The sequence below is a fragment of the Camelus bactrianus genome, chromosome 21, assembly GCF_048773025.1.
Source record: "Camelus bactrianus isolate YW-2024 breed Bactrian camel chromosome 21, ASM4877302v1, whole genome shotgun sequence".
Classification (NCBI taxonomy): domain Eukaryota; kingdom Metazoa; phylum Chordata; class Mammalia; order Artiodactyla; family Camelidae; genus Camelus; species Camelus bactrianus.
In genome coordinates, this window is record NC_133559.1 from 11955000 (window position 1) to 11982956 (window position 27957).

The 27957-nt window shown below is 37.6% G+C and overlaps 1 protein-coding gene across 2 annotated transcripts; it reads left to right on the plus strand.

The window, feature by feature from the left end:
* Positions 1 to 15: 15 nt before the first annotated feature.
* On the plus strand, positions 16 to 27953 carry SDHC (succinate dehydrogenase complex subunit C). 2 transcript variants are annotated; one of them, XM_010955705.3, is made up of 6 exons: positions 16 to 114; positions 5568 to 5624; positions 7866 to 7967; positions 15394 to 15455; positions 24326 to 24489; positions 27096 to 27953. In XM_010955705.3, exons 1-6 carry the CDS (start codon positions 95 to 97, stop codon positions 27198 to 27200), a joined length of 510 nt encoding a protein of 169 aa, XP_010954007.3. In that variant the 5' UTR covers positions 16 to 94; the 3' UTR covers positions 27201 to 27953. The 2 variants fall into 2 exon arrangements, with proteins under 2 accessions (XP_010954007.3, XP_074205812.1); XM_074349711.1 differs by lacking the exon at positions 16 to 114 and adding an exon at positions 597 to 620.
* The last annotated feature ends 4 nt before the right edge of the window (positions 27954 to 27957 follow it).

A 27957-nucleotide genomic window follows, 5' to 3' on the forward strand; every position in this document is an offset into this window, starting at 1 on the left:
GTCGTCACGTGACAGAGGCCACGCCCTCCTCGCCCTCCCCTCCCAGAGGTGGTGGGGCCGTCTGGCGTCACTTCCGTCCAGGCCGGAACCCAAGATGGCTGCGCTCTTGTTGAGGTGACTTTACTGCGGGTCTGGGAGTCGGTGCCGGCGGCCGTCGGGAGTTCTGTACTGGCCCCTCACGCCTTGCTGACAGATGTTTACCTGTGCCTGGGCAAGGAAAGGACCTGTGGGTGGAGGCCAGGCGCTCTGGAATCCTTGAGACCCTTCCCCTCCCCCAGCCGCTCCTGTGCACCCGCTAGGGTTTCAGGGTCACTGGCGGGTTATCTTTCACACTCCTTACGGCCGGGTCGCGCTGCTCTCGCCAACCCTACCCCCACCCCCCTTTTTTTTTCTCTCCCCTCTGCTTGCCCCACTTCTAATACTCTTTCCCAGGTGGCTCTTAAGGCTGCGCTCAGAGCCAAGCTCCGTGAAAAGAAATAGCTCTGTTTTCTCTTTAGAGATTGGGCTTCAAGGAGAGGATTCTTACTGTACTTTGCCTTTGTGTCTTACTCCTGCAGACACCAGTTGCTGACAATGAGGGGGCACTGTCCGAGTTCGTAACGGGCTCCTAGCAGAGAGTGGTAGGTCTGGACACTTAACCAGCCTAACGATTAAAAGCGCCTGTCGCGGTTCCTCTCCTGCCCCAAAGCAGCGCAGAAAATTAAGTTTTACTTTGTTGTTTTACTTAGAGGGCGGGAGGAGTGGATGTCCTAGTTTTTCTGTACAGTGTCAGTTCACCGTCCAGAGAAATACCCTAGATTTTCTTCCATTCTGAACTACCCTCTGTTTACAAGGCCTCGTTCTCTGCTCAGAACCTTTCTAGCTATAGCGACTTTAATGATTTTAGACGCTCTTGGTACAAATCCCAGCATAGTTTCGTGCCAGCACTATTTTTGGAAACTGTTTGTTATGGAAAGTTAGCTTTAATGCTGTTGAGATTTAATTCCTGATTTCCCCAAATATCTTCTCATTTCTCTTTCCACTTCAGTCACCCAATATAAAAATAGAGGGACTTTATATAGAGTTTCTCTGTGGCAGAACTCCCCCTGGAGTTGAGATCAGGAATGGTTTATCTTAATCCTTCGTTTTTTCTCTCTGCCTCTCATCTCCAAAGGTGTCATTTTTCTAAAGTGTACCAAGACTAGTCTTGCTGGACTACCTCCTTCATTACAGATATTACATAATTGAGTGCTTTGAATTCTTTGATGTATCAAATTTTGGTAGATGCCACAGGCTTTTGGTGGAATTAACATTTAGGTTGAAATGATTGTATTGGTTCTAAAACGGTTCATTTTAGGAGTTTCATGATTAGTGCTTAGAAGCCAAGGGTCACCATACTTACTAAGTATGTCCAGTCTATCATTTTGTGCTATGTAGGACTGTCACCATTAGGATTCGTTAGTGGTAGAAACTCTCATGGGAATGGTACCTCTCTATTCATTTCTCACAAGGGCTTTTTTAGGAAGAGAAATAGGGAATTTAAGAAAAAAAAATTCCTTATGGAAGTTCCAGGTCTAATTCCATTTCGCTAGAGGGATTTGGAGCTATTTATAATGTGCTGATTTAGCCTCAAAGGAAAATACTGTCTAAAAAATTTTAGGGGCTGATTTCTAGTTCTAGCATTACCACTAATTACATTTGTTTTGGACAAGTCAAGGCTGATTGCATTATTGTGATTTCTTCCTTTGAATGAAAACAGTAATAACTTGAACCCACTTAAGAGAAATATTGGCTAAACATTTTTAATACTTAGCTAACTAAAAATTATTAGTTATCACGGTACTATATGTCATAGTTTTTGAATAGTGCTCTATATTTTATATACTCTCTAAATAGTTATGTACTAGCTGGGGATGAATAACCAACTGAGTAGCACAAACTCCATTGGCACTCAGTCAAGGAATGACTTGCCAAAGCCAAGACGGAGATATAAAACTAAACGAAGAACAGCTAGGCTTCTGTCTAGTAATGTTCATGCAGCTTAAGCACAAAGTCACCAAGAGTCATTAACCCTCTGGACATTGCTCATCATATTAAATGCTACCTATGAAACACCTCTAAAAATAAGAGTTAATTCTAAAGTCCTAAAACTGCTTTTAAAAATAAGCATACTTATTCTCAAGCCATGTGTTGTGAGCCTCTTCTATGTGCCAGACGTTATTATAGGTGCCATAGATGCAAAGTATTCCGGTCCTATTCTTGAGCTCAAAGTTTAGCAAAAGAGATAAATGGATTAATTATTAAGCAGTATAATGTTGATTGAGAGATATGAACAAGTGGTATGGGAGCATGGCAGGTGTAGCAAGTAAAGCTAAGGGAGTGGTGAAGTTGCCATTTGGGAGTAGTTGGGTCTTGAAGGTTGATTTTGTCAGGCTGTGAGAGAGGTCCAGTTGGAGAACAACCTGAGCAAAGGCATGTGGTTATAAGAGGGCTTACTCTGCCTGGGCATAAATTGTAACATTCAGTATGATAGAGGTATAGGGGGCTGAAGGGAACTTGTAGGAGAATGAATCTCCCACTTGTAGGAGAGTTGGATTGGGTCACGTTGAACCTTATACTATAAGTAATGAACTGGTAAGACTTTAGGCAGAAGAGTGATGAAATTAACTTTATTTTTCAGTAGGTTAACTCTGATAACATTGAATGATAGGGGAAGAGATTAGTGCTTAGGGAGATCAGTTCAAGAGCTCCTGTTATACTCCTCCTAGTGAGAGATGAGGTGAACATTTGGACTAAAACAATGGACTGCAATTTCCTAGATAATATTGGTAGGATTGGGTGATGCCTTGTGTGTGTGTGTGTATGTGTATATAGGCGGGGGAGGTGTTGAGAGAAAAGTCAAGGATGATTTACATTGTAGCTTTGTAGTTAGTTGAGTGCTCATACCATTAATCAGAACTTTTGTACATAAATGATTGCTCTTGATCATGTCTTTCAAGGTTATATAAATATTTTAGTGTTGTTGTTACCTCAGACATTTATGAAACTAAATTTTTGGCATACCATCTGATCAAATTTAGAGGACATTTAAGAGAAACTCATTATATTACAGTCACATCTTGTTTTGGACCAAAATGGTTTTTTATTCAGTTCAATCACATACACTTGGCTTTGAATAACTTGTTTTTTCCAAAAGTCAAATCCAGTTTCAGCAGATGAATATTTTTATACCACAAAGAGATTTTAAAAGAATGTGATGCAAATTCTGAAGACCTTGAGGAAGCCAATGAAATATTAATATTTTACATATATGTGATACATTGCAGTTTAGAGAATGCTTTCCTGTACATTTTCTCATATAATCCTCCCAGCAACAAATAAAACAAGTGTTATCAGTCCCATTTTATAAACAAGAAAGCTGAAGCTCAGTGACTCAGTGAAGCTACACAATTTATGTTGATCTAGATCTCCAGTCTAACTTTTACATTGTCCAGTGTTCTTTCTACATTACTGTTGTTGTCCCAATACTGAGAAGAGTTTCAAAAACAATTTGAGCAACTATTACATTTTTGGGGAGACACGTATAATGCATTTAGAAGGGGACAACACTTGGAATGTGTATCTACTTTTACTTCAGACTAAACACCCCCACTCCTCTTGGTCTTTCTTCCTCTTGCGTTTTGGGATGGCCCCCTTTCTGCCTATGGAGTATGTATCTCCTAAGCCGCTTTTCCTTCTGAGTGAGATGGGCCACACTGTCTATGGAGTGTGTGTATCTCTAAATAAACTTGCTTTCACTTTACAAAAAAAGGGGGGAAGGGGACAGCACTAACTAGAAATGTTAAGTTCTGACTTGTTAATTAAAAATAAAACAAAGAAAGTACTATTACTTTCTAGCTGTAATATATAAAGCACTATTCCTGGGTGGAAACAAGAAATCTTTTGAGGGTTCCTGATTTCACATGAAAGGCAAGGATAGATTAGATATCTGCTCTTGTCGTATTTCAAATAAGGTTATGCAACTAGTTTCTGTTAGGGTCTTGTGGAAAGTTTACATTGGTATTTGTCCGGGAAACAATAGCACTAGACAGAGAACGCTGTAGATTCCAACCCACATCTGCAAACTCTTGCTGGGTAGCTGAGTGACGGGACCTGGCCTGGTGTGAGGAATGCATGCCCTGCAACTTCAGTCAGAGTCACAATTACTTCGATTGATTTAAAGAGATTTCTTCCCACTTCTTTCTGGGAGCTCTGGATACACAATGTCTGTATTCACCTCTTGCCTCTGAAGCTGGAAAGAAGGAAGAGCTGAAGGAAGTGTTGGTTGGATTATTTTTCCTTCAGATAGTGGGCCCTTCTAGTGTCCTAGTGTAAAGCATAATGTTCAAAATGTTTCTGCATCTAATATCAATGGTGTGAGGGACATCATGAGCTTTTTTTTTAAATGAGCTTTTCTAGAAGATCATTGGATCTTAGTGATCCATGATCTTATAGCCCCACAGTGCACATAGTGAATATACAATAAACTTTTGTAAAATCTCAGTGTATTTTTCTAAACCGACTTCTAGCTTCACTTCTGATTAATGCTTTTTTTTTTTTTTTTTGGTGGGGAGAAGTAATTAGGTTTATTTATTTTTTAATGGAGGTACTGGAGATTGAACCCAGGATCTCATCATGATAAGCATGCACTTTACAACTGAGCTATATCCTTCCCTTTTAAATTTTAGTCCCAGAGCTTCACTCTGATAACTTTCTTAAATACTTTTGGGAAGATTTGATATAATGTGAGTAAAGGGGTGTGATGATCATGTGTTTTTCATAATACCATATAAATTCTGAATCAGTTAAATTCTCTTAAGGTAGAATGCCTGGGCATATTTTCATCTTAGACTTGAAAAGCAGTTCTGGTATTGATGTGTACATTTCAAAAATAGCAATTTTTTAGTCGAAAACATGTTCCCTCTTCAAGTACCTTTTCATATAGGTAGTAGAGAAATCTTTGCATTCTCATGTTTTTTGCAGTGTTACATGACAACCTTTTTGACTTGAAGTTCATCCAGATTGTCTGGAACTTGATGGGAGTTCCTAAAATGACAGCTTAATATTTAGGACCCTCCCTCCACAAACCCCTTGTTCTTCAAACCTTTTAAATTCTTCCAGTTGCAGCAGGTGTCTACTATAGCTAAGCTGTATCATACTTGATGTTGCCTGTGACTTATTCTGTTGGTTTTTTTTTTTAACCTCTGTCTTTTAACCTTCACCTCCATTAAGACCTAGCTTAAAATCATTTTCTGTATTTCTCATTAAACATTGCCAACTCTAATTATTCTTTTACCTTGTATTATTTGTGTTCAGCTAGAATTTTATTTTGCATTTATAAATAGTATTTGTGATAATAATCTCAAATTATTTAAAGTTGTAGCTTTTCAACTAGAAAATATCCCAAGGACCCTGATACTGTCATTGTTTTCATCTTATTCCTAATTTTCCCCTCTACCTCTATGTCTAGTAGGGTAAAAAACAGAGAAGTTGATGTACTGAAGTTGGTCTCTAAATGTGTATTGACTCTTGGTTCTCTTATCTTGCAGACATGTTGGCCGTCATTGCCTCCGTGCCCACCTTAGTCCTCAATTCTGTATCAGAAAGTAAGTTCCTGAATCTGTGGAGATTATTATTATTATTTAACTTTTTTTTTTTCCTGAAGGAAAAGCAACAGGTTTTGACTGCTCAGTGTTGATTGCGATTTTGAGGATATGTATGAAAGCAGATAATTGTAGATGGCTGGCTGAAAATTTAGTGATTGTGGTCACTATTTTTCTTATTTGGTAGTGGAAGAAGGAAGGATAAGTATTTCTTTGGTCTTTTATTAATTTTCCTCATTTTCAATTTTTCTGCTATGTTTAACTTCATTGATTTGCTCCATTTCTTGATTCCTTGCTTGGTATCTAATTCTCTTCCTGTCTAGTCTTTCTTCCTTTAATGTTTTTGTAACCATTAATTTTGGGCAGCTCCCAGGAGTAAATCTTTAAATCTGTTTCTTCCTGCAATATTCATTCCTAGTCTGTTGGCTTCAACAATTGCCTCCGTGCTGTTTTTTTTTTTTTTTAACTTTTAATTTAAGGAATATTTTGTACTTTCAGAATAATTGGAAGAATAGTGCAAGGAAGTTCTGTATGCCTTCCACCTGGATTCATCAGTTGTTAACATTTTTGCTGTGTTTACTTATCATTCTATATATTTTAGTTTGTGCCATATGAAATAGTTATTCTTGTAGGTCAAAACTGGCCTAATATTGACAGTTTAGTGTGGCTCAGCCTAATATATGTATAATTATTGTTATTATTTTTCTGACTTCTTTGAGATTAAGTTGTAGACATCATGGCACTTTGCTTCTAAAAACTTTTTTTTTTTTTTTTTTTTTACTTCTAAATGCTTCTGAGAACAAGAACGTTATGAAACACAGTATAATTATACAAATGCAATTATCGAATTCAGGAAATTTAACATTGATGTAATCTTATCTGATATATAGTCAATTTTCAGGTTTTCCATTTGTTCCAAATAATGTACTTTAAAGAAATACAGTCCACCTGTTCTCCATCCAGGATCTAATTTGGCTCACATATTACATTTAATTGTCATGTTTCTCTAGTATCTTTTAATCTGGAATGTTCTTAGCCTTCCTGTGTCTCTTATGACATTGACATTTTTGAAGAATACTGGTCAGTTGTTTTGTAGAGTGCCTCTCAAATTATGTTTGTTTGATTGTTTTCTAATGATTAGATTCAGGTTATCCATTTTTGGCAGGAGTAATGTGTAAATGATGTTACACCCTTAGTATGTCACATCAGAGGCATTTGATGCTGTTTGCCTCATTATCAGTGATTTTAACTTTGATCATTTGAATACAGAAATGTGTGCTAAGTTTTTTCCCCACTATGGAGTTACTGTTTTTAACTTTTAACTTTTAATTAATAAGTAATCCATGGGGAGATATTTTCTTGAGGGGGATGGAATCATGTTTTGTATAGGCACATAATAAGTTAAATTGTTGAAGATAGCTGTTTAACAATTGGCTTCAAAAAACAAAACAAAACAAAACAAACAAAACAAACCAATTGGCTTCAGCCTAGCCCAGTGACAAGGAAAACCAAGAATTATTCAGAGGTCCTGAGCTGGATCCAATTCTTGATTTTTTTTTTTTTTTTTTTTTGGTTTCTTTTATTTGGGGGCAGGTATTTAGGTTTATTTATTTATATACTTTTAGAGGAGGTACTGGAGATTGAACCCAGGATCTTGTGCATGCTTAAGCACACGCTCTACCACTTGAGCTATACCCTCCCACCCTTTTTTTAAAGTTTTTTTTTTTCCAGAAGGGAGGTAATTAGGTTTATTTACTTACTTATTTTCAATGGAGTTACGGGGGATTGAACTCAGGACCTTGTGCATGCTAAGCACGCACTCTACCACTGAGCTACACCCTCCCCCCAATTCTTGATTTTTGAGAACCTGAAAGAATCAGATGACAGCAGTGATAATGTATGAGATACCACCCGTGGCCTGGGAAAAGGGTAACCCATTTATGTAAATAGGTTTGAAATACTGTATTTGCCCTGCTGCTCAACAAGAAAGAAGTTTGGCTTCCATTACAGGGCCTATGTTGGGGGATTAGAAAGAAGTGTTATCCTTTGGTATGACCTCATTGGGTGATTGAGGTCGCTAATAACTGAAACAAATTTGGCATAAAGATGAGTGGACGAACATGTTTTCCTAATAGATGGGTTCATCTAGTCCAGCTTACCTTTTTTTATTTTAATTTTTTGTTGTGTAAAAATTACAGCCGAGTTTACTTTTAATCATTTTGAAACCTTTTGGTTTTATTTTAGTGCTGTTCCTTTGGGAACCACAGCCAAAGAAGAGATGGAGAGATTCTGGAGTAAGAACACTGGTTCAAACCGTCCTTTATCTCCTCATATCACTATCTACAGGTAAAGGCTCTGTATTATCTTGGTCTGTTTTTGTGTGTGTGTGTGTGTGTGTGAGATCTTGAAAATTTATTTTATTTATTTAATTTTTTTGTTGAGGGAGAGAAGTAATTAGGTTTATTTATTTATGTATTTTTAGAGGAGGTACTGGGAATTGAACCCAGGACCTCTAAGCGTGCACTCTACCACTTGGGCTATACCTTCCCCACTAAGGGCTCTGGAATATCTAGTAGTAGTGGATGAAAGTTCTGGAGGTTGGCCCATAGCCTCCCTGATTATTTCCCTTAGGCCTTTTTTTTAATAACAAGATAACTACATTCTGTCTTCTGGCCTTAGAAGGGTAATTTGCCTGCAAAACTACTATTTGGAAAATTCTGGTAAGTCAGAATGTAGTTCTTATTAATTAAAAAAATCATTTTGAAACAATTTCAAATTTAGATAAATGTAGAAATAGTGTACAGTGTTCCTACATATCTTTGTACAGATTCCCAACGTGTTAACATGTTTGAATGATTTAAGAACAAGTGCAGAGATGATGATGCTGTGTTACTCCTGCATTAGTTTTCTATTGCTGCTGTCACAAGTTATCACAAATTTTGTGGCTTGAAAGAACACATTTATTATCTTACAGTCCTGTAGGTCAGAGTCTGACTCAGGTGTTCCAGGGCTAAAATTAACGTGTTGACAGGGCATCATTCCCTTCTGGAAGCTCTAGGGGAGAATCTGTTTCCTTGCATTTTCTAGCTTCTGGAGGCTGCTCTGAATTCCTTGGCTTGTGGCCTCCTTCCTCCATCTTCAAAACCATTAATGATAAGTCAAGTTCTCTCATCCCATCTCTTTGACCCTGCTTCATTGTCACATTTCTTTTCTGACTCCCTCCTTCTGCCAGCCTCTTCCTCTTTTAAAGACCCTTTGTATTATATTGGGCCCATCCGGATAACCTGGCATAGTTTCCTTATCTTAAGTGAGCTTATTAGCAACCGTAATTTCATTTTCAACCTTAATTCCCCTTTGTCATTTAAGGTATATAGGTTCCAGGGGTTAGAATGGGGACTTTTTTTGCCTACCGTAATCTCTTAATTCTTGAGTGTATATTTCCTTGATTTAAGGGAACTCCATACTACAACATCACAGTCAGAGAAAATTAACATTGATCCAGTGTTACCCATCTAATCCTCAGATTCCATTCAGATTTTACCAGTTGTCCCAGTAATGTCCTTTATGGGTCCAAGAGCCAACTCAGGATCATATATTACATTTAGTTGTCTCTCTAATCTGTTCAGCATGGAACAATTTTTTAGTCTTTCCTTATCTTTTATGGTCTTGCCATTTTTAGAATGTTTCCCAATTTTGGATTTTTCTGATGTTGTCTTTGGCAGGAGTACCTCTGAAGTGATTCCGTGTTCTTCTTGGTGCATTGTATCAGGAGGCTGCACAGGATGATTTATCTTTTGGTGGTGATATAACTTATCACTGGTTAAGATGTGTCTGCTAGGTTTCTCCACTATAAAGTTATTGAATAAAGATATTATATTTATTTATTAATACTTATGTTGTGGGAAGATACTCTGAGACTATAAATAATCTATTTCTTGTCAGATGTTTACCCATCAACATCTGTTGATGGTACTTGCCTGAATCAGTTATTACTATGATGATTGCCAAATTGTGGTTTTTCTAATTCCATCATACCTCATTTATTACTATAGGGTAAAGCTTTCTTTCTTTATCAGTATAGACTCAAGGATTTCTAAAAGGAAAAGCTTGTTTCTCCTCTACTTTTATGACACCAACTAAAGGAAAGACACTAATGTTTCCTCTCTACTCTCAATACTTCTGATACCGAATGTGTAGGGGTATCACATCCACCAGTTTTTCAACTCTCCAGACACCAACTGGGAGTCCTACAATTTGTTTATGACACTAACTACCTGGAGTTAGCACAAACCCCACAGGTTAGGGGCTCAGTCTCTCAAGACTGCCTCCTACTTTAGATGCCAATCCCAAGTCCCACATTGTCACCTGTACTTTTAACTGATCAACTATAAATCAAAAGTTCTCACAACCCTCTCTTTGGATTCAATAATTTGCTGGAATGGCTCAAAGAACTTGGAAACATTTACTTAAATTTACTAGTTTATTACAAAGGATGTTACAAATGATACAGATGAATAGCCAGGCACCCTTTTAGGTACCTCTATGTCACATCTGGAAGGATCCTGACCACAGGAGCTTTTGTCCCCATGAAGTTGGGGTTTATTACCCTCCTGACATGTCAATGTGTTTACCAACCTGAAAACATCCCGAACCCTGTACTTTTGGGATTTGTATAGAAGCTTCGTCACGTAAGCAGGATCAATTATTAACTCAATTTTTAGCCCTTCTCCCCCTCCTCAGGAAAAGGTGGGGGTGGGGCTGAAAGTTCCAAGTTTCTAGTCATGGTTTGGTCTTAGGTGACCAGCCGCCATCCAGAGTCACCTCATTAGAACAAAGATTGCTCTTATCACCTAGGAAATGCCAAGGGATATAGGAACTGTGTTTGAACCAGAGTCAAAGACCAAGTAGAAAGATACTCCTAGCACCCCTGTCACTCAGGAGATTAAATAAGGGTTTTAGAAGGACTGTGTCAAGAACTGGGAACATATATATATGTATTTTTTTTCCTTTTATTTCACAATTCTTATTTTGCCCCAAGAGTTAACACTGTTGCTCTGATTTATTTTGATGTTGCTTGTGCCAGACTTAGCTAGTGGGAGTTCTTCAAGATGGCTCCTGTGAAATCCAGATCTGGGTGCTAGATGTGCTCATTGCTGCCTGGATATCATTGCTCCGAGTCCCTTTCAGTAGGTAGAGCTAGGATATGTGTGTACGCAAACACACACATGTACATGTCTATATGTGAGTATATACATACATACATCTATTTCCGTTAATCTGTTGTTCTCAAAAGTAGCATTGATGGCTGCTATGCTGGTGTTTTCCAAAAAAACCCTTGTAGATCTGCTCCTTTCTAGCTAACCCAGCAAAGCATCTTGAACTCTGCTGTCGTCTTTACTTGGGTTCTTGCCAGGAAGGCTCTCCATTTTTTAACCACCTCCACAAATACCACAACCCTTCATATTTTTTCCAAGCCAGATTCCAGAAATAATTATGATTGCAGAAATTGGACATTCTACTACAACAGAAGACTAATAAGTGATCTCAATCCTTGCTACTTTATGGTAAAACTTTTTTTTTTTTAAGAGATGAAAGATTTGAGGGAGGATTATAATGATAAAGAACTTCTTAAATTATTTTGAATTTATACTTAAAGCCCAAGCCTTTTTTTCATAGGTCATATAACAAATGGTAATAACCTGGTGAGTGAGTCTTCACCTTGTTTTCTTTTCTGGTTATGAAACTTTAGATATACTTGTGAGAAAAAGAAAAAGGGAACATGGAGCTGTTTCCGAAGTGACATGTCTAGGAAAGATGTTTGAGATATCTGGAATCATGTATTTTCTTTTACTAACTCTTACAGTTTTTTGGAGGTAGCATGGGAGTACATGGTTAAGTTAGCATTTTCTGAAGTATTCTTTTTCTCTTAATAAATTATATGTTTATCAAAGCAAAAGTGTATATAAGAATTAAGTTATTAAGAAAACAAGTCATTCAAAATAACATTAGAAAAAATTTTTAAAAACTTAGAGTTGGAGGGGTTCTTAAAATATTATTTAATCTTCAGCCTCATTGGCTTTTAAGAGTACTACTTGGGTCTTTGATATTCCATTGAGTTTCTGTGGATAGTTGTGTGGGGCTGGCCAACATGCAGATGACACTGCAGGCCCTCAAGCCCTGGATAACCAAAGCAACTTGACTTTTATGTGTTTTATATATTGGGATTTTGCATTTGAAGAAAGAGTGCTGCTCAAAAAAAAAAAAAAAGTTTAAAAGCCACTATTGTACCTAATGGGTGAATTTCATAAATAGTTGTCTGCCTATGCCTGCATACCTCCAGTGACAAGGAACTGGCTATCACCCTTTTCCAATTTGGGAATTTCTCTTGTCAGAAGGACCCTTATTTTATTGAGCTTATTACAGCTCATATCTTCTATACAGTGGCTCTAGTTCTACCTTGAACCATATAAAATGGATCTAAGCCCAGTTTTTTTCTGACAACCTTTATTGATATTGAACATCTTTTCATTTGTTTATAGGCCATTTGTATATCTTCTTTGGAGAAATGTATATTCATGTCCTATGTTCTTTATTAAATTGGGTTGTCTGTTAACTATTTTTAACTTTTTAAAAAATTGTGGTAAAGTATACATAACATAAAATTTGTCAGTTTAGCCATTTTTAAGTGTACAGTCAGTGACATTAAGTACATTTACATTGTTGTGCACCCATCACCACTATCCATTTCCAGAATCCTTTCATCTTCCCAAACTGAAACTCAATACCCATTAAACAATAATTCCCATTCCCCTCTGCCCCCAGCCCCTGGCAACAGCCATTCAAGTTTCTGTCTCTATAAATTTGACTACTCTAGGTACTTAATAAAGTAGAGTTGTACAATGTTTGTCCTTTTGTGTCTGGCCTATTTCACTTGGCGTAGTATCTTCAAGGTTCATTCATATTGAAGAATGTATTAGAATTTCATTTCTTTTTAAAGCTGAATAATATCTTATTGTATGTATATATCACATTTTGCTTATCCATTCATCTGTCCATGGACATTTGGCTTGTTTCCACCTTTTGGCTATTATGAATAGTGCTACTATGAGCATAGGTGTACAGATACCTCTTTGAGTCTCCTGCTTTCAATTTTTTGGGGTATATCCTAGAAGTGGAATTGCTGGATCATACGGTAATTCTATATTTAATTTTTGGAGGAACCAACATACTATTCTCCACAGCAGCTGCACTGTTTACACTTCTACCAGCAGGGCATGGGGGTTCCAATTTCTCCATATCCGCCCCAGTAGTTGTGATTTGCTGTTTTTGTTGTTGTTTTAGTAATAGTCATCCAAATGGATATGAAGAGGTATCTCATTGTGGTTTTGACTGGCATTTTTCTGATGATTAGTGATGTTGAGCATCTTTTCATATACTTATTGGCCATTTATATATATTCTTTGCTTTTTACTTCCCTGGTGGTATTGTTTGCAACATGATTTTTAGATCATTTGCTAAAATTCGTATATCTTATGTCTCTAGCTTTTCCTTGATTAACAATCTACTAACGATCAAAAAAGGAAAAAAAATTAATACACTTCAAATCAGTAGATGCTTGTTAATTGCTCACAGTGTGCCTGGTTCTCTTAGGAGTCGGAAATACAAAGATGAATTATATATTATATATATGCATATAAAAGATATGTTCAAAAGGATCTCTGTATTTCCTGAAAAAAATTTTCCTAAGGGAATTCATACTGGCTCCTAGTGATCATCTTTTCTGTAAGTGAATTAAAGCAATTTTGATTTTCTATGCTAGACTCTTAACTAATGTTCAAACAGGAAATAGTGGAGATGACCTGTCTCTGCTCTGTGATGTTTGAGGCCTCAGCCAGAAAACATGAAGGCTGGAGGCTGAAATAATCTGAAGATCCATTTACTCGCATGTTTTGGGTTGATTCTGGCTATTAGAAGGGCCTTCATTTTCTCTCTACATGGGTCTTTCAACATAATCTTTCTAAATAGGCTGTTTCTCAATTATAGCATGATAGAGGGAGGAATAGATGAAGGGACAGAGGGATGGAGGGACGGAAAGTGATTTGGAAATTGTGCAGTGTCAGTTCTGCTGCATTCTCTATCTTGAGGCAGTCAGTCATGAAGTCCTGCCCAGATTCAAGGGGCTAAATATAAAAACTTACCTGATAAGGAGTGACAAGATTTTGGAAGATCATGTGGGACTGGAAATAATATCATGGTTATTGGAAAATAAAATCTCCCTTACCTTCTCAGTAATAGGTTAACCAGGCTATGTTTTTAACCATTTTTTAAAAAATTAGGGTAACATTTGACTTTGTATCACTTCCATTTTCCATTGTATTCTTTCTTGAAGATTATGAGAACAGTACATATGTTTCATGTGTTAGCTCTTTCCGTCATGGGATTTAATTCATCTGGCCAGGAGCCCTGAGTGCATTTGGAATACTAAGCAATGTCTTATAATTTCCCCACTTTTTTTTTTTTTCCAGTTCTCCTAAGTCAATATTTGTTCTGTCTTTTTCAGTCTGATAATCATTCTCTTTAACAAATAAAATAGTTGAGCAATCTGCTTTGCACTCTGTCATCCATTAACATAAAATTGTCAGTCCTAGTTAGGAGGCTTTCTTTCCCTGAATACAATTTTAAAAGCCCCTTTTTGTTGTCCTTGACATTTTTGCAAGCCTCAGCTCATTCTGGGGTTTAGTCTCCTGATTCTTCTAAGCAAATTATGCCATTGTTCTCTGCTTGTCTTTTGTTATGTGGCTCTTCTTCTGCCTTTTATATTTATCCTGTTAAATCTGAGTTAATCAGAGTGGTGGTGTCTAGCCAGTTTTTTTGGTTTCTTTGGACATTACTCCTTTCTTACTGTGACTATTTTTACATAGAACTTCTTTCTGAGATCTTTTCAACCTACTTGGGTTGCTTCTCTTTATAGTGTGTGGAGTATGTGGTCTGATTATGCTCAGCATTCTCTATATGAGCTGACTTTCCAGGATGAATGTTAACTTTATCCAAAGACTCCTGTTCTTTCTATTTCACTAACCAGTTTGCTCTTGATCATGAGAACTAGGTCCAGAATATAGCAGTGTTGGTTGTCCTTCTATGGAAATGCTTTGGCAGATTGACAGATCAGAACATGATTTAAAAGGAGTTTGATAACAAAGTATTTCAAAACTATTGTGGATTAAGAAACATATACTAAATCCAGCAAAATCAGATTTAAAATTTGGGATAGGTAATTTATTAGGGAATGAATGGTATGCTCAATTCGGTTATTTTGGGGTACATAGTAAGAGAGTTAAAGAATGACTTATGTTATATGAAATTGGGTAAATAAAGCTCACTTAGGTTTTCTCCTACTTCTGTCTTATGACTGGAAAAACAGAAGGACCCAGGTGGTTGTATTCTGTTTTTTAACTGAATGCAACTTTAATTGGTGTCTTTGACCCATGTTGTTTCTTATATGAAAGGAGGAGTTTGAGTTTTTATTGATTCCTCCTCTCAGCTCTGTTAGTGATGCGGTCTGGTAACAGGAAGGGACGCATCTCCTTAAATAAATTAGTTTTCTTATTTTCAAATTAGAAAGTGAAAACACAGGAATGTGAAAGCTGTTTGTTTTTGTTTTGTGATAAACAGTGCCTATTTCTGAAGTAGTGTCTATTTTCTTTGCCAAAATGGAATCTCCTATGGTGTCATCTGTTTCTGTTTTTAATTGCCTTGGTGTATTTCTTTGCAGTTGGTCTCTTCCCATGGTGATGTCCATTTGCCACCGTGGCACTGGTGTTGCCTTGAGTGCAGGTATGTATTTGTCTTTTTACGTGAACATGAATACATGCACACACACACTTCTTTGAAGAAAGTTGCTATTTCTGTGGCTCTTGGCAATGCCTCCTTTGCAACTCAGCAACTTGATTTAGAGAAAATGATAAGGCCACTTATACTTACTGTTAATTTGTTTCTTTAACAATTAGTTATGAGTTCCCACTATGCTCAGGTTCTTTTCTTAGCCAATTTTTAAATCATCCCTAGCACATCCTGATACTGTATTTATTGGCATTACAGAGAACAGAGATAGAAATGTATTGGAGATGGGCTCGCTGACTGAACACTGACCAGACCCAGTCCAAGATTAGTCACCAATCTTATTCTTTCAGAAACTCAAGTTTTAGCGCCTATATTTTATCACTTAGAATTGATCCTGCGCAAAAAGCTTAACTCATTCTCCAGTCTCAAAAAATCTGGCTTAAAAACAAGAGTGTCTATTTATTTATTTATATAATATGAAATACAGCTGCAGAGTGAATTGCTGTTCTTAGTATATCCTTTTTGGGTGGTAAGATTTATTACAGGTAGAAGTAAAGATTATAATCAGGTTTCTAGGATCTGATGGCTCTTTCCATAGTAGGGAGATAGTTTATAAGAGGATCAGCTATATTTAAATTTTTTTCTCTGGCTAGTGCTGGAGTCATGGACATATTTTTGTTTTTCATAATCTCCTTCAGGGCCCCTCCTAGGCTTCTGTAGAGTATGTCATCAGCCGGACTGGTGGCTTAAATATTGGTATCCTGTATTTAGGGAGCTGCTGCTGAGACATTGGAGAAATTATCTAGAACTAAGTCTCTGCTATTCACAACTAGACTGGTTTTGTTGATAATCAAGTAAGGATAGGAGCTCCTATGTAAGATCTAATATTATCATTCCTATGTTATCATTCCTTTGTTTGGTAAAGGGATGATGGAATGCTGGATTGGTATTGCCTAGGAATCTATATAGTTTCTGAATTTTAACCTACTTTCACTGAAATAATAGGGTAAATTTCTAGATTAGTCTATTCTAATGTAAATTCATAGTTACTTTATTTCTGCTTACTTAGAATCTTATAATTTTTGATTGAAGCTTTTTGCTTAGTTTGGTAGTAATAAGAAGCAGATTTAGTCCTAAAAATCATTGGAAGGAAAAGAGCAGTTTATTTATTAGGCTATGGTTTCTATTGTTATGTCAGTATATTTATCACCACTGAATGAAAAAAAAAGGATGTTGACTCTTTCTTTTTTCCATCTTTACCCCTTTGAATGACCTTATGTTGATTAGCATGTATCCTTTTCTTCCCAAACCTTCTCCCTTAATTCCATAATAGAACATAGTATCTGTTTTTGTGGTAGTAGTAATCATATTTCCCTCAAATACTGAAGGTCCCTACCTCAAAACTGGAAGGGAACAGGTTTTTCCTGGGTAGATGACTCAGGCAACTTAGTTACCACTCTAAACCTCAGTTTATTCCTTGAAAAATGGGAATATTAATAATGCCTATTCCAGAATTGATGGGATTTCAAAAAAACTACACTCTGTTGTTGAGTTATAAAAACAGGGATGAGAAGTATGATAAATTTAATAGCAACAGTCTCTTAGACGATGATGTGCCCTGGACCAAATGGCAAGAATTGGATCATTGTTTTACCTAAAGTGCAGTCAGTTCCAGCAACTGTGATCTTTGCATTCTTGTGGTTCTCCTCCGATCTGGTTTTCACACAACAGCAAGAAAAATAAAAATCTTTGGAAAAGAAATTGTATCAGGTTATGCTTAGAATATTCCTATTACTGTATTTGCCTTTACACTTAGATTAAAATTCAAATCTCTACCGTGCTCTTCCTGAACTTGCCCTTTCCCTGCCCCTCCTGCCATTCCTCCCCTTGCTTACTCTGCTTTAGCCACACTGCTCTTTGAATTCCTTGAAACAGGTAAAATGCTTTCTCACCCCAGAGCCATTGCATATTTCGTTCCCTTGATTTGAAATGTCCACCCGTAGCTCTTGCTGCGCAGTGCATGTTAGTTCCTTCTTATCCCTTAGATCTTAAGAAAACTGTCAACTCGGAGAGTACTTTGCTTGCCCCCATATCTAAAGTAGTAGCTCCTGTTTCTGTTTCTAGTTCAATTGTTAATTATCTTGTTAATTTTCTATTTCACAGCACTATTCCTTCATAGTTCTTTTTGTACTGATTGTTTCTATCATAGCTTTTATTACATAATTTGTAGTTATTTTGTTTGCTTTTTATAAGTCTGTCTCTTTTATTAGACTGTAAGCTCTTCAGAGAGTGGGAGCTGCACCTATCTTATTCATACCCTCTAGCATCCAGTAGGTGCTTAGTAAATCTTTATTTACTAAATGAATACACCCATGTAATTCATTTTTCCCATAGTGGTCATTTCAGAAATGTTCATTCCTCCTAACTTCTAATTAACCTCCTGTTATGCATTTGAAATTGGATAGTGGTAATAATAGCCTCTACCTTTAAGGGTACAAGAGTCTATGGAGTAAGACAAATAGATATTTATAATACACCGTGATAACTTTTTAATAAAGATAGGAGGTCCCAGAGGAGAGACCAACTCTGAAGGAGTTGGAGAGCTGGAAAGAAGGATGGGTAGGAGAGTTCATGAAAAGGAGGTGGAGGAAGACATTCCAACATTGAAACTATCTTATGCAGAGGCACAGGGTTTGGAAAGCACCTAGAGTCCTGGATAATGATAACTAGGTCTGCTTGTTTAAGAGTAGTGTTATTGGAGAAGTGGCAAAAGATCAGACTGGAAAGTGCACCAGAAAGTAAAGGACTTTGCTGTGCTGAGAAGTTGGAACTTCATCCCGTAGACCATGGAAAGTCCTAAAAGATTCATGTTCTCATTTGTTTCAGTAACAGAACGAGCTGGCCTAGACAAATCCATGATTAGATGTTCATTCAGACTGTTAAGATTTTGTGGCCAACATATAAATTCCAAAAAACATGTTGAACTAAAAAATAAAAAGCATAGTTTGACATTGGTAGAATTTACTGAAAAAGAAGTTTGCAAATAATCCTTTAAAAGTTGGAAGGAGGTGACTAGTAACATTCTTCTGTTCTGTAGAGATTAAAATACTCATGATTTTTCATAGTGATGGATCGTATAAAAATCTAGATTAAATTAGGCAAATTCTTTGAGAAGGTAGATAGCTGAAGTTGCAGTTTGAATGGGGCTGGGTTAGGGTAATCAACATGCAACCATATAACAATAAAAAATGAGATTAGAAAAAATACGAGTGCTAAACAACAGATATTTTAGAGGAATGCAGTGTATATTAACTTGAATGGGTATAAGAATAGTCCTGAATATTTTGGCTGACCTTTAAAAACAGGTCAGATTGGAGAATCAGAACTTCAGTGAGAGATTACCTGAATGTATAGGCAAACCTACTACTCAGGCAGTCAGCTGCTTTTCTAGAAATGCCAAAGGACTTATATATTTATAAAGTAACTGATGAAACATTGAAATGGCTGCTTTTTCTTTTTCTTTCAGAGCTTTTCGTGAGATGGCACATGAGTTTTTGATTCTCAAATATGATGTGTTATACATTAGGAATCCTGGTCATTCCAGACTGAGGCAGTGTAGAGAAACTGAAAAGAGCACAAATTTTGAAGTTAGATAGATCCGAGTCCAGTTCCATCTCTGTCACTAACTAGTTACTATATCATCCATCACTTCCTTTTCTGCTTATGATAATGTCTAGTTAGGATTGTGAGAATTAAATTAAATACTACATGTAAAGTTCCAGCTATAAATCAGGGTTCCCACGACCCCTTCCTTAGGTTTGATAATTTGCCAGCACTCAGGAAAACACTTTATTTACACACACTGGTTTTAAAAATAAAGGATGCATCTCCTTTATTTTAAAAACCAAGTGGAGGAGATACATAGGGCAAGGTATGGGCAAGTAGAGAGGGGAGTGTGTATGGAGCTTCCATGCCCTCTCTCGTCACACCACCCTCCCAGCACATCTTTGCATTCGGTAACCTGTAAACTGTCCGAACCCTGGAGTTTAGAGGTTTTTATAGCAGCTTCATTGCCTGGGTAGGATTGATTAAATCATTGGCTATTGTTGATTAGCTCAATCACTGGCCACTCTCCTCCCCCAGAGGTGTGGGGGGGTGGATGAGGATAAGAAAGGGAGGGGAGGTATAGGACTGAAAGTTCCAGTCCTCAGATCATGCCTTGGTCTTTCACACAACTAGCCCCCATCCTGAAGCTGTCCAGTCACCCATTCCAACCCCAAAGCTACCAGTCATCTCATTAGCATACAGAAAACCACTCTTAACACTCCAGAGATTCCAAGGGTTTTTAGGAGCTGTGTGCTAGGAATTGGGGGAAAAGACCAAATGTGTACTTTTTATTGTATCACATCTTCAAACGAGGAATATCAGAAGTCAGTCAGTCAGAAGTGACTTTGGCCAAAGCTTTCCTCATTACAAATGAAAAATATATGAGAGGAAATTAAATATGACATTTCCTAAGTCCTCCTCTGATGTATAGTGTATTGGGTAGCAGGAAATAGCCTCTCCTTTTAGAACCTGAGCACCTGAGGAGGGACTCCTAATAGCTGAACAATTTAAATTAGGAAAACAAAGCCACTGAAGCTGTCCCACCTAATCACTAAGAAAAATTAAATGGTGTTTTCACTTGGCTGCCAAGACTAGCCTCAGCCTGCTCCACTGCAGTTAAGTGCTATATAAGAACTGTGCAGATTGTCAGTAAGTCCTAGTGCCACTTCCAGAAGCTAAATAAGCTCTTTTAGACAACTTCTTCTAGCAAAAAAACCCCTGCAGATGTCACTGCAGAAGAAAATAAAAACATCTAAAAGGGCCTTGGTGGAGCTGTTCCAAATGATGATTAAAACTCAAGTTGACAGCACTTGATTGCTCTTTTAATCTAAAATGTTGTCAAACTAATCTCATGATGTATTCTGCTAGACTGCTTCTCTGCAGCCTGGACTGGGGAGCAGGAATGGGAGAGGTCAGAAGTATTCATGCATTGAGGGAAAATAAAGCATTTCTGAGAAGGATTTTCTCTTCTGGTGACAATTAGATTTTCCAGGTCATCCCATCTTGGCAATTCAAGGACTAAGATATAGCAGTCATGAGGTAGGAAGGGATGAGGATGAGATTTTTAGCTACAAATGATCAGACATTTTCTGAGAGGTAAAGATTAAATATTCCAAATATTAATGTAAATGATAAATCAGAACTCAGCTAGCTTTAGACCTTTATCCAGCTGCTTATTGAATATCTTTACTTTGATCTTCTTTAGGCACCTTGAATTCAAATATGTATACTTTAAATTGAACTTAACTTTCCTTCCTCCCAAAATATCAACATCAATCTCCCAACAAATCAAAACTGATCTAAACTAAAAACAGCCTGCATTTCCTTTGTTCTCTGTGTGGGTGAAGGGCATTATCTATTCAGTAGCTCATGTAGACTACCATCCTTGACTTACCTCATTTACTTGCTACCCTCAAATTTTACCTCCTTTATATCTTTCTTGGTTGTCCCTTCTCTGTTCTCTCTCATCTTTTCCCCCCACCCAGTTATTATCTTTGGTCAAGCTAGTACTGTTTTACCAACTGGAGACTTGGAATCAACATGGCCTCCTATTCAGACTTCCTGCCTCCATTCTGACTCCTCATCCAGCCCATCCCCTTATTGCTGCCAGGTTGATTTTTTTAAGGGGCATATCTGATCATACCACCCTCTAGTTTAAAAACTCTTTAATAACTCTCCAGTTCTATTAAGAATGGCATGGGGGAGGATATAGCTCAAGTGGTAGAGCACATGCCTAGTGTGCACAAGTTCCTGGGCTCAATCCCCAGTACCTCCTCTAGAAAGAAAGGAAGAAACCTAATTACCTCCCCCCTCAAAACAAACAAACAAACAAACAAAAAAACCAAAAAAGCAAAACAAACAAACAAAAAGAATGGCATTAGGCCCAAGTAACCCTCCCCTCCTTCTGAGGCCACGGCAGATCATTTTTTCTGTATAAGATGTGGCCTAAGAATCCTTCTCACTATTAACACTTTAGGTAACCATTATTAATTGATATGGATTGGCACTGAGATGAAGTCTGTCATCCCTGACCAACAGGATCAAGTTTAAACTCTAGTTTAGCATATAAGGTCCTTTATGATTGAGCCTTGTGTCCTGCCACTCTACACTTCCCTGACCCCTAATCTCTATCCTCAAAATTCAGTTTAAATACAACTCAGAAAAGTCTTTTCAGGATCCTCTACCCCTCTTACTAGATGGATTTTGATTCTTCTGTTTTGTGTTCCTTAGCATCCTGTGTACACGTGTACCTTTGTTACAGTGCTGTTATGGTGCTGGTGCTCTCTAGCACCATACCCTGTACTGTGGATTGAGTTACTTAAATGTCTGCTGCTAGACTCTAAGTTTCTTAGGCAGATGCCATGTCTTGGTTTTTCTTGCCATAAGTTTAGCACAGGTTTAGCACATAGGATGCTTTCAATAAATGTCTGTGAAGGAAATGTGAGTGCATGTTTGCTGCATTTGACAGCAGTAGAATAGAATGGACCTCTAGACGTTATACTCTCTGCATGCTGTTTTCCATTACCTGTTTCTATAGTTGTTTCATGTTCTTTAAGATCTGGGAAAGGGTTGGCATAACCATCTCAATCAATAACCTTACTGTTAGAATATTCCTTCTATTGTTTAATTGTCATGATTTTAACCACTCCTGCCTTGAGTAGAAATGGAGAGTTAAATGCTTGCTAAAACAATCCAGTATATTTTCAACAGGTGTGCTTTTTCACCCTGCTATAGAATTACTGTATGATGAGCCACAGCTATTGATGGAAATGTGTAGGAATTGAAAGTAGGTAACAACTATTGTGGTAGAGATTGTTTCTTTTAACAGCTTTATTGAAACAATTCATATACCTTGCTGTTCACATATTCAGAGTTTACATTTCAGTGGTTTTAGTATATTCAGAGTTGTGCAACAATTACCATAATCAATTTTAGAATATTTTCATCATCCCAAAAGAAAACCCCATGTCTGTTAGCAGTCACTCCCCATTTCCCCACCAGCCCTCCAGCTGAAGGTAACCACTTATCTCCTTTGTCTCTTATAGACTTATCTATACTGAACGTTTCATACAAATGAAATCATACAATATGTGGTCTTTTGTGACTGGTGTCTTTTGCTTCGCATAATGTTTTCAAAGTTCTGACATGTTGTAGCATGTATCAGTACTTCATTTCTTTTTATTGCTGAATATTCCATTGTATGTATACACCATGTTTAATTTAGCCATTCATCAATTGATGAAATTTGCATTGTTTCCACTTTGGGACTTTTGTGAATAATGCTACTGTTAATATTTGTGTACAGGTTTTTGTGTGGGCTTCTGTTTCATTTCTTTTGGTTGTACACCTAAGAGTGGAATTGCTGGGTCATACAATAACTAAACATTTTGAGGAACTGCCAGATTGTTTTCAAAGTGGCTGCGCTATTTCAGATTCCTACCAGCAACATAGGAGGGTTCTGATTTCTCTATATCCTTGCCAACACTTGTTATTATGTATCTTTTTATATTTTATATATATATAACTTTGCCTTTGTTGTGTTATTAAATATAAGTTAAATATATTTGATACTTATGTAAATGTGTATACTCTAGGTAAATGTATAGAGAGTTTTATATTTAGATATATTATAGTTGTCCCTCGGGATTGGTTCCAGGACCCCCCTGCAGATACCAAAATATGTAGATGCTAAAGTCTTATATAAAATGGCATGGTGTTTGTATATAACCTGTGCACATCCTCTGCTGTACTTTAAATCATCTCTAGATTAATTATAATACCTAATACATTGTAAGTGCTATGTAAATAGTTGCCAGTTTGTGGCAAATTCAAGTTTTGGTTTTTGGAACTTCCTGGAATTTTTTCCTGAATGTTTTCCATCCAAATTCATAGATTCAGAACCTGTAGATATGGAGCACCAACTATATAGCATCCTAGTGGGTGTTACGTGGCCTTTTATTATGGTTTTGGTTTGCATTTCCCTGATGGCTAATGGTATTGAGCATCTTTTCATACACTTATTGATCCTTTATCTTCTTTGGGAAGATACCTGTTCGTATCTTTTGCCTATCTTAAATTGGATTGTCTTTTTATTGAGTTGTTAGAGTCTTTAATATATTCTAGGTATAGGTCCCTTATCAGAAGTATAATTTAGAAATATGTTCCTTATTGTATGTGTTGTCTTTTTACTTTCTTCATGGCATTGTTTGCAGCACAAAAGTTTTTAATTTTGATGAAGTCCAATTTATTTTTTTTGTTTCTTCTCATTTTGGTGTTATATCTAAGAAACTACTGCCTAATCCAAGGTCATAAAGATTTACTCCTATGCTTTCCTGGTTTTAGTTCTTCCGTTTAGGTCTTTGATCCATTTTGAGTTACATTTTTGATTTGAATGATTTAAATTTTTTTCTCAGATTTTCCCTTGGACTGAGTGTACTGTTTTTACTTTTTCTTACTGAGATGATGATATAGATGTAGCCAGAGGGTGACTTCTAAAATGGCAGATGAAGTTTTTATAGAGAGGGATGTTGAGCTAAGGAATAATATGCTAAAATGTATGGCAAATTTAAGAGATTAGAGTAAGATTCCAAGTAGTCTTTCTTCTACTGCAAATATGAACATTAGTTTAAATCTTCCCCATTTCAGAATGGTTTAGAATTGTATGAAGTGCCAGGGACTGTCGTAGAATCCAGTTTTATGTGTTATGTTTATTGTGGCTGGTGAGCAGCTGTGATGGACTTACTTTGTTTTCTCCTCAGGGGTCTCCCTTTTTGGTTTGTCAGCCTTGTTGGTCCCTGGGAACTTTGAGTCTCATTTGGAACTTGTGAAGTCCCTGTGTTTGGGGCCAGCACTGATCCACACAGTCAAATTTGCACTTGTCTTCCCTCTCATGTATCACACCTGGAATGGGATCCGACACTTGGTAAGTTAACTGTGGATTTGTACATTTGCTGGGTGAAAGGAATGGAGAGGCTGGGAGGATTCTGTCATTTATGGTCTGGGTTTAGCGCTGTTGTTAAAGTTAGTTGTGCTTGGACCTTTGCCCAAGGGCCTCTTGGGGAAAGCTAAACTAGATGCCTGGGCATTGGTTGGCAGCCCAGCTGTTGATGTAGCTGAGCACTGGATGTAGGCCTGGCAGATACTTTCAGGGTCTCAATGTGAACTTTTCCAGTTTTAAGAGGGATGTTACTAAGAGACCCTTGAAGCCAGCTCATACATCTGGCACAGAAGGCATACTTATCAAATAATTGTTACCTGTTGTGTCAGACACTGTTGTTGACATTGCGGATTCAATTATGAGCTAGATAAACATAGTTCCTACTTTCAGTCTAACCTTCTTATCGACTCAGAGTAACACGTCTGGATGGAGTCAAATATATTAACTTTTATTATCTTGACATTGGATTGTGTTGACTGCTTTTGTTTTTTTGTTTGTTTTGAACTATTGGATAGAATGGAGCCAAGTTTAACAGAAACTGGGTGCCGAAGATCCCAGATTTTAATATTGGCTTTAGGAATCTTTTGATAGCCTGGAAACTATCCATATTGCCTCCTACATGACCTTGGGGTCAGTTCAAACTGTTGTCTTCTCTTTATTAAGGAGTTAAAGCTTAATCAAACCTGCCCTGGGTCAGAGATCAGTCCCTCTTCCAGCATTTTAAGATTTCATATTTTGTGGTATCCCTACCTCTAGTCTTGCTTCCTTTCCCAGGAAGATAATTACTGTTCCATTCTTCCTGGTTTTCCATTATTTCTCAACCTGAGCCATCTGTCAAATGAATCCTTTTGCCTTAATTTGACCTTTTGCAACTTCCATATCAGAGCCTAGAGACAAGCACTTTCTGAATTTCAGTCTGGTCCAATAGACAGTTTAATGGAGTCAGAAAAGTGAGAGACCAAATGATCTATTAAATTAAATGTATCTATATCAACTGTTCCCTAGGGCAGTGTTCAGTTTGATTCAGAATGACTTCATTTCCCTCGGGGAGGGGATGGAGAGGGAGGGCATTTCCATTAATGACTTCTTATTCCACAGAACAAAGCTCTCTAATGAAAATCAGCTGATCAGCTTTCTCTGCTGGCATCCTGGCTCAGGCAGGGACTTGTCATAAATTTGCTCTTGTCTTAATATGGAGGGTAGAGAAGGGAAAGAGGTTTCACAAAATGTCAGAACTCAGTCAAGGCTTTTCTTAAGCCCTTAAATCTGCTTTTATTTGTTGTTCTAGTAAGTAATGGCTCTGAGTGTCAGACAGGATTTTGTCTGTTCTCTGTGACTGTCCATGGTTCTTGCCAGAAGATCTAATGGAGGAGTGGAGAGTGGGACTGATGTAAGAGAGTAGGAAGTGAAGGGTCTCTGGTATTCTAGAGAATATCCCGCCTTACCACTTCCCAGTAGGACTCAAGTTTTCGGTAAAACACTGTCCCTTTATAATCGAAACATCTTTTTGTGGAATCTGCTTGACTCTTAATCTTATCTAGGTAGAAGCTCTTTGGGAGCTGAGGTGGGGGCATCTTCTCATCTTGATTTTTTTGCCTTTTTTTCTCTGAAGCATTCCTAATTTAGTCAGTTTTACATTCAGAGTGTGGACGTATGTGTGTTGGGGCAGTCATGTATGGAAAGTGGAACCTGAAGACTACTTTTGCCCTAGGGAATTTTTTAGTGATTTAGAGTACAGTATGTTAATATCCCTAGGGCACAAGAGAGTCTCAATCCAGTGTTTTTTAAGTTGTGGTTTTTGACTCAACAGATAGAAAATCAGTTTAGTAGCTTGCTCCCAACAAAAAAGGAAATTTAAATAGAATACAATATACAGAATATAGCACACGTAGTAATGATAAATATTGCTTATTGTTTGGTGAACTTTTATGTATGATATGTAACACACACAGGGTGCTCATTAAAAGATATTTCTTAATCGGGATCACAGTCAGAACAAAATTGAGAAACAGTGTTCTAGATCCCAAAGAGTATTTTTTAAAAAAATTCTAGTCCTCTGATGGACAGATGTTTCTTCTCAAAGGGGATTCTGTGGTTGACTCTGTCTGGGAAATCATGTATATTATATCCCCATTTTGAAGATTAATAGTGTGGATTAATCTTGAGAAGTCTTGTAGTTAAGTGTTTGCCAAATTTATTTGACCACAGGACTTTTTTTCCCTCCCATGTAATGCCTTTTAACATTCTGAGGAACTAGTTTTTGGAGAAACACACTTTGGGAAACATTGATCTAGTTTCGTTGTAACGAGGGGAAGTTTTATCTATTCAGTCTGGAAGTTCTTGTCTGTAGGGGTCTGGGGATGGAATCCTTTTCTGTCATTCGGGTAAGTGGGTGGTAGGTACTATATTGTGGGTTTTAAGAAAGGTGAAGTTCAGGAATAAGGGCAGAAGTGTTTTTCTCTAGAATCAGGCTGAGAGGAGTTGCCTGTTCTTAGGTGGTGTTTCTTTGTGAGAAAGGAGCTGTGAGAGTGCTCACACCCAGGACCATGATTACTAACTTTTTTCTTTCTTTTCTTTTCTTATTTCTACAGATGTGGGACTTAGGAAAAGGCCTGACAGTTTCCCAGCTATACCAGTCTGGAGTGGTTGTCTTGGTTCTTACTGTGTTGTCCTCTGTAGGGCTGGCAGCCATGTGAAGAGCTGAAGTCCCCAGCATCATCTTCCTACAAATTACTACATTGACCTATTTTTTTGTCACTCTTATTTCCAGCCAGAGCAAAGTTCTGATTTGTTTAGACCCTTTTGTGCTTGCTTGCAGATCCCCTTGAGCTCAGCATTAGAGTACCTTATAGAACCATAGTAGTGGAAAAGCATCCAATTTTCCCCTTATTTCTAAAGATGGAATGACTGCAAAAACTCCCTTTTCCTGCCCCCAGCTCGCAGCCTACTTTGGGCCTGGGAGCCCTCATTCTCTCTCCACATGTTGGGCCTTGATTTGTGCTGAGGGTCAGCTTTTGGCTCCTTCTTCCTGAGACAGTGGAAACAATGCCAGCTCTGTGGCCTCTGCCATGGGGACTGGGAATGGGGCTTTGGGTGCCACTGCCTGTGGGTTGCTGGCTTAAAGGACAGTTCTGTTCATTGGTCAGAACCCAGGGTCTTTAGCACCCACACAGTGTGACTGAAAGAAGGGTGGGGGTGGGGGTGGAGGGGAATTAGCCTGTCCCAGCTTGAGGGAGATAAAAAGGGTAAGTTGGCTGTTGGAGCAGGTGCTTTGGGGAGAAGATGTATAGCTTTTGATGTAAGAGGAAGATTCAGAAAATTATCATTTAAGCTATTAAAGGTTATTTCTCTTCCTTGCATTTCCAGAAAAACCAAGCCTCTAATTGTCACTTTTTAATCCAAATTTATGTGACAGCTTTTATGAAACTGAATAAAAGTAATCATATGTCTTTG